The 15361-nt window shown below is 37.5% G+C and overlaps 1 protein-coding gene across 1 annotated transcript in view; it reads right to left on the reverse strand.

The window, feature by feature from the left end:
• Window positions 1-406: 406 nt before the first annotated feature.
• Window positions 407-15361, reverse strand: part of LOC134750639 (RING finger protein 17-like) — a 30977-nt gene continuing 16022 nt past the window's right edge. The window contains exons 16-22 of the mRNA XM_063685862.1: window positions 8857-8985; window positions 8670-8766; window positions 5298-5512; window positions 4871-5091; window positions 3219-3993; window positions 2641-2912; window positions 407-2132 (exon numbers count right to left, since the gene is read on the reverse strand). Coding sequence (XP_063541932.1) covers window positions 776-2132; window positions 2641-2912; window positions 3219-3993; window positions 4871-5091; window positions 5298-5512; window positions 8670-8766; window positions 8857-8985 — 3066 coding nt within the window. The 3' untranslated portion in view covers window positions 407-775. The remainder of the gene's footprint in view (window positions 2133-2640; window positions 2913-3218; window positions 3994-4870; window positions 5092-5297; window positions 5513-8669; window positions 8767-8856; window positions 8986-15361) is intronic.

Consider the following 15361-nt stretch of genomic DNA (forward strand, 5'->3'; position numbering starts at 1 on the left):
GTGCCTAGGCCTACAGCAGTAACCACTGGGATATTTTTCTCACCTATCCCTACTCCCCAGTGGTAACAACTGAGAAAAAAAAACCCTGTAGTAACTTACTGGTGGCAACTAGTGGGATTTTTTTCTGTTCTGCCCAGTGCTAAAGTATGAAAAAATAGACCCTGATGTTACCAGTGGTAACAACTTGGCGTTAATAGGTGGGAACTTCGGAATAACCCGAAATCAGCTTGTGGTTACAAAAATAAATCCTCTTAAGACAATTGGGTCACAGACATGGTCTAATCTTTGCCGAAAGGTAGTCTTTTTTTTTCGAACAATTTACAAGTCTCCTGTCTTCTCGACTCCTTTTCCAGACAACGGGAAACAACTAAGTTTGAAACAGTAATAACAACACATTATTATAGATTGACTTTTAATCGTTCATAACAAAACAATAGGTAGATAACATCTTTATAGATTACTAACTTAATCATAAGTAATTAATAGCAATATCTAGTAACTAACAGATAATGCTTAGGGGCACTTATAGTTTTGTGAACACTTAATAAAATTTAAAAAAAGACCAACAGAACTAACTGAACATCACTGTTTTTTTTATCATTGTAACTTATTCTATATTAATCAACTTTAGTCAAACCAGTCACATAATGGCTTTGGAATTCTTGCAGGACCTCTTAGCTTTCCTAATCAGATTTTAAAAAAAGCATTGCTCGTCAGGGATTAAGGAACACAATCATATGAGAAAAGCGTTGACTTGTTTAAATGATTAAAAGAACTAAAATTTGTCATTGATACACAAATCGTTCTCAATCAAATATCCGCTGCTTATGAGCTGGCTGTAAACAAGTTTACCATCTTCGTTTCTTAGTTCTACTTGGGGTTTAGAATTTTCATACGTTATGATTTTAGTCTGGAATGGCCCCTTGTCCAGGAATGTTTCTATAAATTTAGTCGACACAATATTCACGTCTACGTGGGGATTCACTTTGACTTCGTATAAATTAGCCTGTAGGCTGGCAGGTGGCAATTTCAACCATTTTTCATTCATTTCTTTCACATTCGATGTAGAAACGACGTCAGTGTTGCCATAATCAACATAGCGTACTTTAACGAGTCCTTTTGATTTGCTGTATCGTTGTATAGATGCTCTGTACCACCCTGGTTGGCCAGTTTCGTCGTTAAACAGACCAATACATGGTTTATCTTCATATATTCCATTAAGCAGCGGCAAATTGGCGGCTTCACGTTGCAAACATTCGAACATCTCATCATATAACAAATTATCTTCGTCGTTATGAACAAAAGCTAATTCCAGAGTATCTAAATCGTTAATAAGTATAATATTAGATAGGAATTCTTCTTTATCATGTTTTGTATAAGCCAGCATTTTTTCGTGTTTTGACTGGCCTTCTTGTTCCATGAGCAAATTCCAATCTGCAGCCTCGAAAGACTTTGCGTCGAAGGAACAATCGTGTGACGACAGGAGCTCCGCGCTATCGGCATCTTCATCGACGATATAATCTGGCCCCGAGTCAGATTTCAGGTCTTCGTTTTCTTGTGACTTTATATTTGTGTTTGGCGCGAATTTCTTAACAACGGTTTTAGATCCGTCAGTATACTCTGCCATTTCGAAGTCGGCTAGGTGGTCGTTTATCCACAATTTGTCATATTTCAGCTCTATTGGCAAGAGATCGCCGACATGTTCTCCAGATAATTTGACCAAACAGTGTTTCTCTACGACTGATTTGTGTATATAATCCAACGTTGTTCTATCCCACTGATTGCCTATTGGGCGAATTCGAGCCAGAATGCACTTGTGGGCCTGTATGGGTATCTGATGAAGGGCAATGCTCTTCCTCATGTTGACAAACGAGCAGATTTCTTCATTGCCGTAATCGACGTACTGGACTAAACAGGAGGACGTGTCTTTGTTGACTTCCAACACTCGCCCCCTGTAGAAGCGGTTGTCCAGGAAGTACATCGCGACGCACGGCTCGCCCACGGTCCACTTCGCGTACTTGGCCTTAGGGTCGGGCTTCTTGAAGCGGACCTCGAGCGCCTTGCGGATAAGCTCCAGCGTTTCTTCCTGCGCCAGCTGATGTAGAAAGACTACACCATCATTGTCGATGTACCTGAAACATAACATTTAATTTAACAAACTACATATGTAGCTGTAACATAAGAATGTAGAAGCATACTGCGGCGCACGTTACACCAGCGAAGTTATTGAGTTTCAGGAGCAAAGTGTAGTATCTATAACATTCAGCCTCTGAAGACACGTATTTTACTTTTTGAGAGCAAACTGGACATTACCACTTATGAGCTGAAATTCAGATTCAGATTTTTTTATTTATAAACATACATTAATACAGTTTACACGTCAATGTCTTATAAGTTGATATAATTTATAACTAAGTGTTGCATATTATTTATTTATATGTTCACAATTGCAGAACCAACAGCAACAGTAAGTAGGGCTTTATATTATTATGTAGGGCGGAACCCGTCAAGGGCTGAAACGAGAGAAAGAATTTAAATTCGCGCCTCATTCACAAATATATAAGATAATATCCATAGGATGTATTTGTGCCTAGCTTACGCCGCAGTGGGCCGCAGTGGTTATTACTGATATGCACTTACGTCGGCACCCCTGTGAACTCGTTGGTCGGCAAAGGCTCGGCAGGCAGCCAATCAGATATGAACTCAGTATTTGAGGAGCCGGCCTGGACCTGGTCGATGTGAGCGTTGACGTCGTCGACCTCGGGGGTGGAGGCGCCGGTGACGTCCGACTGGACCAGCGGTTTGGTCGGCAGCGGCTCCAGCTGCAGCCACTCGCGCACGGAACCCGTCAAGTTCCCGAACGACAGCATTTCCTCGTCGTCGCTCTTAACGTTTGATTCCTCTGCGGCAGTCTAAAAATAAAATATTTCAAAATAAATATTTTTATGCTGTAAAACCTTAAAGGTAAACCCATCACACATAACTGACATCAAAAATAGGCCAAATATGATCACATGATTTCTGGACGACCCCTAACCCCTACACCTTGGTTTAAAAACTGTGGCTTGACCGTTTCATGGCTGAGTGAGACGATGACAATAGGTTTTTTTAATAATAAATAAATAAATAAATAAATAAAATAGGAAAGAGTGCCTCGTCTTTTTTTCGTCTTGGCGGGGCCGTGCCCCCAGATGTGAATATTGTAACAATATATTTACCTCAGATTTGTCTGGTATTGCTAGACCCTGTTCAATGATTTTCAGATTTAGACAGCGCCACTCCGACATGTCGGGCTCCAGAGCACCGCCCTGGGTGGTGTGGTACACCCATAACTCCACAGGCATACTCCTGTCCTTGAAGTTGCCTATTTTGGTTATAAACACCCTTTTGTAAACTTCCAGTAGTTCTTTGAGATACTCTTTAGTGAGTGAAGGCCATTCGGTGCCGACTGCCGGCATCACTCCGGACAAATGGCATTTGATTGCGGCGTCTCCCAAGGATTCGAAGTCTGGGATCAACACTCTTAAATTATCCAGAGGAACTGCCTCAACTAGTGCGAAATCAGAATAGAACAACTTTGCTTTGTTGTCTACTAATTCTACGATGACAGCTCGTCGCCACGTTTTGGATTCCTCACAGAATGCGCAACATCTGTCCCCTTCCTTCCAATCCTTTTTGTCATTTTCAGAATTTGCCTTTGAGTATTCTGTTTGTATTTTCTCAAATAAGAGATTGAAAGTGTTCTGCTGGTGAACTAGCGACACGTAGAGTAGAGAAGGTGACTGGTACTGCAGCAACTTGGCTTCGAGCCTGAGTGGACCTTTATCCTTAGCTTCCAAATTCTTTTCATCTACTTTGGTGTCATCATCATCGTGGCTTAGTATTTTAATTTTTTTAGCATTACGCTTAGCTTCTGATTTCTTTGTTTCGTCTTGCGGAGCCTTGTGTGTTGCACCTTGACTTTCGCTGTCGCTCAAGTTGAATCTAAACAGACTGAAAACAAATACAATAGTCAATTATTAAATCAAATAAATATCTGTAATCTGATATAAATGTTTAATTTGTCTAAAATATTATATTTCAGTGGTGGTGACCGACTGGATATAACGTCCGACTTACAATCCTGCCTCGTACTATAATGAATCTTTCGGAACTTATGTACGAAATATTTACCACTAGCTTTTCGGTGAAGGAAAACCTCGTGAGGAAACCTGAATACATCTGCAAAGGAATTCAAAGGTGTATGTGAAGTTCCCATTCCGCATTAGGCTAGCGTGGGGACTATAGCCTAGCCCAAGCCAGTGAAAGGACATGGGTCAAATCATATAAAAATAATTAATACAAATAAAAAAATCATTTATCCACATTTAAATACATTTTATCGCATTTTTATAAATCTTCATTTTTAGTTTTAAAGTGTATCGATAGATGGCAGTGAATTATTTGTGGTTACTAAATTAAGTACCGCTCTATCTTAATATATCCCTCTTAGGTATAAGTATAGGTGCAGTTAGCTGCAGCATAATTAAAATGCATAAACAAACATTATTACTAATTTTACATCCGAGCGTATTCCTTTTTTTGCTATCTTTAGCGGGTGGTGCCACAAAAATAGAATGTTGATAGGTACCGATGTTTACATATTTCACTTAAAATTTTATTTTTTCTTCGCAAGTGTAAACTCAAGTCCGCTTATTGCGTTTATGTTGACTCTCGTTAATACATTTTCTTATTGTACAATGTAGTATTCTCCATTTGTTATAGAATGTCTTTCAACGGGCTGCTGTTGCGGTCGTCCTCTTCGCGATGCTGGAGGATCATTGGAAGCTAGCTGGACTATATTTCTTGTCGAAGTTCAATTCATACTTACCCAAAGGTGATGGCGAACTTGTATTTGATCATCTCGTTGTTGACGCAGACGACGTCCTCCTCGGTCTTGTCGTAGAGCGTGACGCCGAGCGAGCCGCGGTTGCGGTTGTCCTCCACGTGCAGCTCCAACATGCGCTCCTCGAACCGTTGCAGGAGCGCCACGGAGGCCGCGCTCCATTTCTTGTTCAAGGGTGTCACTCCGGCGAGGTGACATTCCGTCGCCTAGTCAACATTTAAACAAGGGCAATTAAAACAGGCGAAGTCCGAATTCGTGCTCAGGGTCAAATACAACAATAATCAAAAACTAACGGCGGCGCGATGCACAATGAGGTGCAGACTCAAAAGCGCCTCCAGCGTATGATCCTACCCATTAATGAGATATGGAGGTAAGCTAGTGATGGGACATGACGTGAGGCAGTGTTACGCACCAGCGCGCGCAGCTGCGTGAAGTGCGGGCGCACGGGGCGCAGCGCGCGCCAGTGCACGAGCTCCACGGCGCCCGAGTCCACCAGCAGCACGCGCACGCGCGAGCGCCCCGGCAGCTCCAGCACCAGCGCCCGCGCCCACGCCGCCGCGTCCGCCGCCTCCGCCGCCTCCGCCTGTCCGCGCCGTCCCAACTCCGTGTTCACCACGTATACCACGCCTGCACCGAGAACGACCGTCGTATTTTAACGTGCTAAAGGACACTATAGTACATTTCAACGCAAGTGTGGAAAGTGTGTTATTATTTACGAGTCCCGGGATTGAGCCGTAGGCGAATAAAAGACTACATAACAAGACAAACAAACACAACAAACAAATAGAAGACAAGAAAATAATAACACTTTCACGCGTACATTGAACGTTTTTAAAAACATTTGCAAAAAAAAAAAAAAAATTGGTTACAGTTACGAGTTTTCCTTTGAACTTGAATGATATTGTATATTTAATATTTTATCTACACACATATCATAAAAACTCTATGATGCCTTCAAAATCCGTAAATAATGGCTAACATTAAGATAAACGTGTTTTGTTACAGCAAATTTTTTATCTGGGAAAATGTTATTATCGCTAAATAATAACATCGATTTCGATAATATTATTTTTAATACAGTTGCTCAAAAAGTGCTACTTTTCGTGGCTGTTTAGCGTGCGGAAAGTTGGTTTTCGCGAACTAGTGCTTTTTACTTTTCCAATTTTTTTTAAATTTTTACTTGTTCTAATTCATGACTACTTATTGATGAGTGTTAATATTAGTTTCCTTTAAACGTCGTAATCAACTTAAAAACCTACTGTTAATGTAAGAAAAAAAAACGAAAAATATGCATATTTTCATATTTTATTACTTACCTCTTCATCATTATAAGTATTATAACACGTTTATTTTTTAATGTTGAAAAACCGTTCTTAATAAGTTGTCTAAATGGAACGGAACGTCTGTCAAAGAAGAGGCGTATTTTCTTACTGCAAGAATGTTTTAAGTTTCCAAAGGCAACATTCAATATTGTTTTTATAAATATACGATACACAAATAATCGTAAATAACGATATTTAGGTAATAATAGTACAATGTTTTAATATTTACAATTGTTTCTGTCTTATAGAACATGCATTTGAAAAAAAAACATTCATTGAAGTGGGTTCAATAATAATAACAAAATCTATTCTAGTCGAATAAAAGCTAGAAAAACACCTCTTCAGCATGTCAATGTCAATGATGTCAGTGTCACAGAATTAATAATATAAAAGTTTCGAATTCCATTCCTTACTTGTTGCTTTTCTTATTTTTTCGCAACTGTAATAAAAACGTCGTTCGATACACGTGCGGATATGTCATTCTTTCTTGTCTTCATTCTTCACTTGTAATGACATACTTTCCGCACTAGCATCGAAATGTACTATTTATTCAAATTTCGAACATCTTTGAAAAATAAAGAAATTTGATTTTACCTCTGTTCTAATATCAGTCGAGATGACGTTTTAGTCGAAATGAAATGTCAATTTAATACAATTTTGACAAATCTCGCTTGTTAGTTGGTATCGAACGATATTGCAATCACCCCCACTCTACTTTGTCTCTGAATTAAAAAAAAACTACGGATGCGTGACATGCGTGAAAAAAGTTTTCTTTGCCGCCATTTGACGTGCAGTTTATGTTTTAATTAGTTTGTAAGTAAAAAAATAATTTATTTTGTTGTTTTTAAAGTAACTCTAGCAAAAGTTTCGTGTAAAATGTGCGATAAAGATATTTCGGAGACGCCACCTCATATCCGTGAATTCCGCCAGAGAGCAACTATGCCCCAATGTCGGCTGTAATATGAGGTTAGTGAATATATCATAAAAAGTTTATAATATGTGTGTAGATAAAGCAGTGTATGTAACTGTACATAATAAGCCATTAAAACACTCGTGTGATTCTATTATGAAACTCACTTCGTTTCTTTTCATAAACCCACACTCCAGTTTTAATGCCTTTCATTATGTTGCGGTCACATAAACTAGTAATATATTATTCAGCAATATAAACTAAGTTAAAATTAATTACAAAAACTAAAGTTGCAATAGGGATGTTGACATGAATCGCGAATAGGTTTTACCATCAGGGAATATTAGAATGCTGAAAATCATATTTTATGAGTGTAAATATGCGTAACAAATTAATTAAAAAATATTTAAAATTATGCCCAGTTCCACGTGACTGCAAGCGCCAATCGGAGCGCGTTACGTCACGTGGCAATGATAGTTCCATTCGGCTAAATAATAAATACATTTTTTTGTGAAATATCGTATTATATGATGCTTTATTTATATAATAACAAATAAATATTTAACAACAACAATACATCGTGTAACAATACCTTTTGTAAGTACGTAATAAATGGCAAAATAAAAATATATAAAGTTTTAAACATCCAACTCTTTGGTGTGGACGTATCGATTACGGTCAGAATTAAATTTTAAAAGCTGGAAAAGTAAAAAGCACTAGTTCGCAAAAAAAAAACTTTGCGAACGCTAAACACTTTTTGAGCAACTGTATTAAAAAATATCATGCGATTGAACGCTGATCTCGATAGAAATATTTTCTTGTTTGTTTTATTTGCGAAAGTCAACTCTTCAAAGTTTATGAAACAATAAAATTTCTTTAATAACATAATTATAAATTTGTTATTAAATCACGTTTAAACAAAAACTATGGCCGGCTACCCCGGACTTTTACCCTAACGGACTTAAATTTTAAGACAGTAGGTTTCAGGAAAGAGGTTCCGTATTCGATTGTAGATATTTTTTAAGGTTCCGTACCCAACGGGTAAAAACGGGACCCTATTACTAAGACTCCACTGTCCGTCTGTCCGTATGTATGTCTGTCACCAGGCTGTATCTCATGAACCGTGATAGCTAGACAGTTGAAATTTTCACAGATGATGTATTTTTTCTGTTGCCGCTATAACAAGAAATACTAAAAACAGAATAAAATAAATATTTAAGTGGGGCTCCCATACAACAAACGTGATTTTTTGCCGTTTTTTGCGTAATGGTACGGAACCATTCGTGCGCGAGTCCGACTCGCACTTGGCCGGTTTTTTTCATGTACAATATGTTCATCAAATAATTTCACGGTTTAGACTCACTTGTTTAATGTTAGTATGTCTCACAACAGTTTAAATTCGAATATGTTCATCGATTATTTCGAGCCTCGTTGTCCGATTTGAGTAATTAATACTTTTTATTTATATTTACTTTATAGTACAAACTTTAGCTACACTATAGGTACCCTTTAGTTGAGATTATATCACGTGCGTTATAGAATTAGATCTTACCGATTTCCGGGAGATGCACGCTCTCAGTATTAACAGCCAAACTGTACTCTTGCTCCAAATCCTCGTTCAGTTTTTCGAAAGCGCTTTGCAAGTGGCGCTAGAACCAAAATCATTTATTATATATGATATGGCTTGTTTAATGAAAACTTACATTAAAATATTAAGCTTGTACTAAAACTCAACATACCTCTCGCACATAAAACTTGTCGGGGCTATAGATGTGCGTTATGTAAACTTCTTCTTTTGATTTCAGCTTTAAATTATTGTTCACCATGAACAATTTTGGTTTTTCTTTCAATCCGGATATTTTTGGGTACTGAAAAAAGTTCATATCATGATTATGATGAAATACTACTAAATATGAAAGTCATGTGACGAGAAAGGTATTAAGAATGAATGTGGAGGGAGGTACGAGGAGAGGAAAACCGGGGAAAGGTGGATGGACTGTGTGAAAGATGATATGAAACTAACGCAAGTGAATGATGAGATGACGGGTGACAGAGAGGTATGGGAGAAAAAGACATGCTGCGCCGACCCCAAGTGAATGGGACGAGGGCAAGCGAATGATGACTGTAAATAGTAATTACTGTAACAACTTTAATGATATTTCGCTTCTACTGATATATGACGCGGTTGGCAAAGCTATGTTGTAAAGGCAAAATTGTTAAATTTGACGGTAAATAGCATTTAGCTGTATCTGTAACAGATACACTTTATTTTTAATCTTTGTTTTTTATAGCTAATCATATTAATGGCAACACCTGTCCTATCTAACTTCAGTCACGCGTGAGCCGGCTATATGGGTGAGGATGTGTTTTTTGGTGGGCCAAAGAAGACCTAAAAGCTTCGGTGATATATCGGTTTAAGAAAGTCCTACGGGGATCTAATTTTGACTGTAACTTATATGCAGTTTAAAAACGATATAGACGAAATTTTAACACCTTATTTGTAAAACTTTGGTAATTATGTTAGTGGGCAATATCATTAACATATTTGGGTACCACTTTTACAACTTTGCCGAGCACAATTCTACCCTTAGGGTTGACACTCGTATGTTACAATTAACTTGAGGGGAGGCATTTTCCATACAACGTTACTTAAACGTTATTTAAAGTTATCTTGCTTATTATTATTATTATTTATTAATATAACGTTGTATGGAAAATGCCTCCCCTCAAGTTAATTGTAACATACGAGTGTCAACCCTAAGGGTAGAATTGTGCTCGGCAAAGTGTATTACTTATTAAAAAAATAATTTGTGCCATATTTATTTCGTTATATTCAGTCGCAGACATATTGACAACCGTACCATACGAGGGCGGGATGATAAGTAACTAGCCTAATAAGAAAAACTTAAGTTAGCGTGATAAAATTGATTTTATTTTTCGACATAGTCTCCGTGTATTTTTAAGCATTTATTGCATCTTCGTTCTAAAGCAGTAATGCCCTCCATAAAATGACTCGTTTCAAGGCCTTCAAATTACTCTTCTACGGCGGCTATGACATCATCATTTGTGGCAAATTTCTGTCCACCCAAAAAAGTTTTCAATTTAGGGAACAGGTGGAAGTCTGATGGTGCCAGATCAGGCGAATAAGGGGGGTATGGCAGCAAACCGTAATTCAATTCGTTGATTTTTGCCATAGCTTTAACACAGGTATGAACCCTAGCGTTGTCTTGATGGAAGATGATTTTTTTTTTTGCTAAACCTGATCGCTTTTTCTGAATACATTGATGAAGCTTATCTAAAAGATTAGCGTAGTATTCTCCATTTATAGTCTGGCCTTTTGGGAGGCAATCTGTCATTAAGACGATAGTCGCTGATGTGTCCTTGAGCGTCTCAGCCTCTCTGTACCCGCACCCCGCTCACTGCGATCGTACGTGACTTTACCACAACGAGGTTCAAAGAATAAGCTACAGCCCAGAGGCGCGCGGTTGGCGCTATACTCGTATTTGTGTATCTTTTGCAGATATTTTGTCGTTTGAGTATGAGTAGATCATGCGTATAGTGGAGGTCGTAAATTATAATAAAAATATATTCCCTTATGCATTATACTTCGCAAGCCTCAATTAGTTAATTTGTGTTTTATCTGTTTCTTACAAATAAATACCTAAGTCAATTCGACTGATTAAAATTTATAGCTAGAGCTTGGTATGTACTAAATTGAGGCGCAGTGTGTTTACTTTATAGTCATTTCTTTATCCGTAATAAATAAATATAAATAATGCCATTAATAGTTAATTTATAAAATTAACCTACCTACCTACCTACCTACCTACCTACCTACCTACCTACCTACCTACCTACCTACCTACCTACCTACTACCTAGTCTACCTACATATAACATTTTGGGAACTAGTGTTAAACTAGTATTATTTTTCGAAGTTCGAAGTTTTCTCAAACATTACGTGGGAATATCATTCGTGGGAAATTTATATTACAAGCGCGCCACAGCCCACAACCAAATCAGCGCTCTGCAGTTTTTTATTTTTTGGCCACAATAACTCCGATATAGTGGTTAACGGCTATGTATGATGAACCCCCGTGGACGTCAGCTGCCGCTCCGTTGGTGGGTTGAGGAATGGCAGCCAGCGAAACAAGCAAAAAAAATTGTCATCGCCTCCCGCATGATACTTTGTTAGATGATAGTTTAGATGCTAATGTGAATAAAAAAATCGTCAGCCGGTTGTATCTCGGTGGAAGGTCAGCTGGTCACATGAACATGTAAAAAAAAATCTTTTCCCCTCACTAGCTCGGAAAGCCGTCTTTTATCCTTTAAAACAAGCGGGGAAAAACGCATTTTATCCACTAGTGGGGAAAGTAATTTGACCTTGAATGGAGCATGTTTAAGTAGCTTGACAGATAACAAAACGTAAAACGCTCATAATAATGGTTCGTTCGATATTAATTATCATTAAATAAATGGTTTGAGAATCTAATAAAAAATATCAAATTTAGCTTTATTTAATAATTTTAAGTCATAAACCTTAAAATTCCATAAGAAACGTTTGTTTTTTTATAATGATGTTAAATATACCTAGTCGGCTCATAAGTTCTGTCACTGGCCTTTAAAATTTAAATTTGGAACTCCTAAAACAAAAACCGTTCTGCATTTGAATTTCGAATCTTTATTAAATATTTGAGTAGTATAATTTTGCAATTTTCTGTTTTCTTCAACATGGAGTGGACGCTTAAAGATAGCCGTACCGCAATAATTGCACTATATCGTTGTGGTCACTCGCCGACTAAATTTTTTAAGCTACTTGAAAATTTAAAATTCTCTCTAAGATTTGTGTATCGTACCATAGAAAGATACAGTGAGGTCTCTAGTTTAAATGACAAGAAAAGAAGCGGTCGTCCGCGTACAGCTAGGACTCCAGCGGTTGTACAAGCAATTAGGGCACGCATTGCCAGAAATCCCGCTAGGAAACAAAACGTTATGGCCCTCCAGATGGGTTTGAGCAAAAACACGGTGAAAAGAGTGCTTAATCAAGACCTGAGACTTCGTGCTTATAAACGAAAAACTGGCCATCTTCTCAATGGTCGGCTTAAAGCTTTAAGGCTTAAAAGATCTAAAGCTTTATTGAAGAAGTACGCTAAAAATAAGCACCGTTGTATACTGTTTTCGGACGAGAAAATTTTTGACATAGAAGAAAACTGTAATAAACAAAATGATAGAGTGTACGCTCGCAATAGTAAAGAAGCGTCTAATAGCATTCCCCGTATTCAAAGAGGTCATCACCCTTCATCTGTGATGGTTTGGCTGGGAGTTTCTTATGCGGGCGTCACTAGTATGCATTTTTGTGAGAAAGGAGTAAAAACTAGTGCCAAAGTGTACCAAGACACGGTGTTGACTAATATTGTGAAACCACTATCCCATACGATGTTTCTAAACCAGCATTGGGTTTTCCAGCAGGACTCTGCTCCAGCCCATAAGGCAAAGTCTACACAAGCCTGGCTCGCCTCCAATAAAATCGACTTTATACGGCATGAAGATTGGCCCTCCTCTAGCCCAGATCTTAATCCTTTAGACTATAAAATATGGCAGTATTTAGAGGAAAAGGTGTGCTCAAAACCTCATGCAAATCTAGACTCGCTGAAAAAATCTCTTGCTACGGCAGTGGCCAATATCGACATGAAAGTGGTGCGTGAATCCATTGACGACTGGCCACGAAGACTTCAAGCCTGTGTAGATAATTATGGCGGTCATTTTGAATAAATGTTATACATTTAGATTCTCTAGTTTATAAGCTTTCAAACGCTGTACAAATTATACGGAATAAACTTAAACTTTTGATTTTATTTGATACTATGTATATGACAGAACTTATGAGCCGACTAGGTAATTCTGAACGCACAAGTTGAGTCGATGCAATTTCAAAACGCATCGTTGACATTTCATACGTCAGAACAGAAATGTCAACATTGTCAACAAAATTTTTACTTAAAAACACTTCTCACCGACTCACGTAAAAATCAGAATTTCCATTGTTTTCTGTTATAATATCGTACAAAAATAAGTGATTCCAGTGATGAAGATGATCTAACGCCTGTGGATGTTGCACTTTCCTCGCTATAGCGAGGGGAAAAGTTTTGTGTTACACACGGGTGCAAATGTATTTTACTTCTTGTGTGTTGAAACACTCGCGGGTAAAATACAACTTTGCACCCTTGTATAACAAATAACTATTTCAGTCATCGCATCCCATTTCATTATACTTTGTCAGATCGTAGTTTAGAATTTAGATGATATTGTTAATAAAACAAATCGTCGGCCGGTTCTATCGCGGTGGAAAGACCGTCAGCTCTTAAAACATTATTGTTAGTTTAAAAATAATTTTAATTGATTTAGCCGTTAAGTAGAAATAACCAAAGTTAGCCGCAAAATGGCCCGTTGTATTATTTTTATTACGGTGAAACTATAAATTACAAGAAAAATATTAAATGTTACAATTGTTGAACAATAAATAAAGATTCATACCTATAATTTATTTGTTTACCCATTTAGAAGAAATACGCTCTAGACCGTAACAGTAAGTAAGTATAAAGTTTCTGAATTAAAGAGGTATTATTTACCATTATAATAATTTACCACCTCCACGAAATGCAAGGTCTATTCGTATCTGAACAAGAAAACATTTGTAAAATACGAATTAACTATTACATTATAGCATAGATACTCGTATTATCGTTGCGGTGGTAAGTAGTACGTTTGATTTTTTCCTTTCGCCTTAATTTATAGTTTAGCCAAAAAAAAATACGACAGGCCGTTTTGGTCTTTTTACTAAACGGCTTAATCAATTGTAAGGGTCATGCATGATTTATAAATCCATACTAATATTATAAATGCGAAAGTCTGTCTGTCTGTCTCTCTGTGTGTTACCTCTTCACGCTTAAACCGCTGAACCGATTTAGTTGACATTTGGTATACAGATAGTTTGAGTCCCGGGGAGGGACATAGGATACTTTTTATCCCAGAACTCACCCCTCAAGGGGGTGAAAAAGGGGGTGGAAATTTGTATGGGGAATCAATAACCGCTGAACCGATTTAGATGAAACTTGGTATGGGGATAGTTTGAGCTGTGGGAAATGATATAGAATAACTTTTATCCCCGAAATCATCCCTTAAGGGTGTAATAAATGGGGTGGAAATATATAGTGTGGACCAATTTGGGGGTGAAAAATGATGGATTAAAAAGCAGATTTGTTTAAGAATTAAGGTACCCAAATTACTAATTCCACGCAGACGAAGTCGCGGGCAAAAGCTAGTACTTAATATGATAAATGCGAAAGTCTGTCTGTCTGTCTGTCTGTGTGTTACCTCTTCACACTTAAACCGCTAAACCGATTTAGTTGAAATTTAGCATAGAGATAGTTTGAGTTCCGGGGAAGGACATAGGATAGTTTTTATCCCGAAAATTATCCTTTAAGAGGGTGAAAGGAGGGGTGGAATCATGGTGGAATAATTTGTGTGCATATTATGCTCAAATTGAATGCTACAAGACTTTCCTTTTTTTATAGTTTTCCACTCATCTACTCGAAGGTTAGCTGGAAGAGTTCCCTTATAGGGATAAGTTCGCCTTTGTACTTCCATTACTATAATTTATTTTTGTAAACCTGTGTTGTGTACAATAAAGTGATTACTACTACTACTACTACTTTCTCCAGGCGCTAAACTTACTCTAGCTGCTGTTACTGATTCCACGCAGACGAAGTCGCGGGCAAAAACTAGTAATATTATAAATTCGAAAGTCTGTCTGTCGGTGTGTTACTCTTTACGCTTAAACCGCTGAACCGATTTAGTTGAAATTTGGTATAGAGATAGTTTGAGTCCCGGGGAAGGAAATAGGGTAGTTTTTATGGGAATCGATAAAATGCAGATTTGATAAAAAAATTACTAACTCCACGCAGACGAAGTCGCGGGCAAAAGCTAGTAGTTTATATTTGGGTTATGCCTACTTTCATTTATGATTAGCTTATAAAAGAATAGCAATTGACTCTTACTTGTCACTGTTCGTTTTCATCATCAACCACCACCAATCAATTGGAGATTACCCAATCTCCCAACACAATTAAAAAAAATTAAACTTAAAAAATTAATAAATAAATATCTATATACAACGTAAATTGATAGCCTATATTAATCAATTAATTATTGTTTTGTTAGGAATCGAACTTTATTCAAAAATGGC

The sequence above is a fragment of the Cydia strobilella genome, chromosome 2 (genome assembly GCF_947568885.1).
Source record: "Cydia strobilella chromosome 2, ilCydStro3.1, whole genome shotgun sequence".
In the NCBI taxonomy this organism is placed as follows: Eukaryota; Metazoa; Arthropoda; class Insecta; order Lepidoptera; family Tortricidae; genus Cydia; species Cydia strobilella.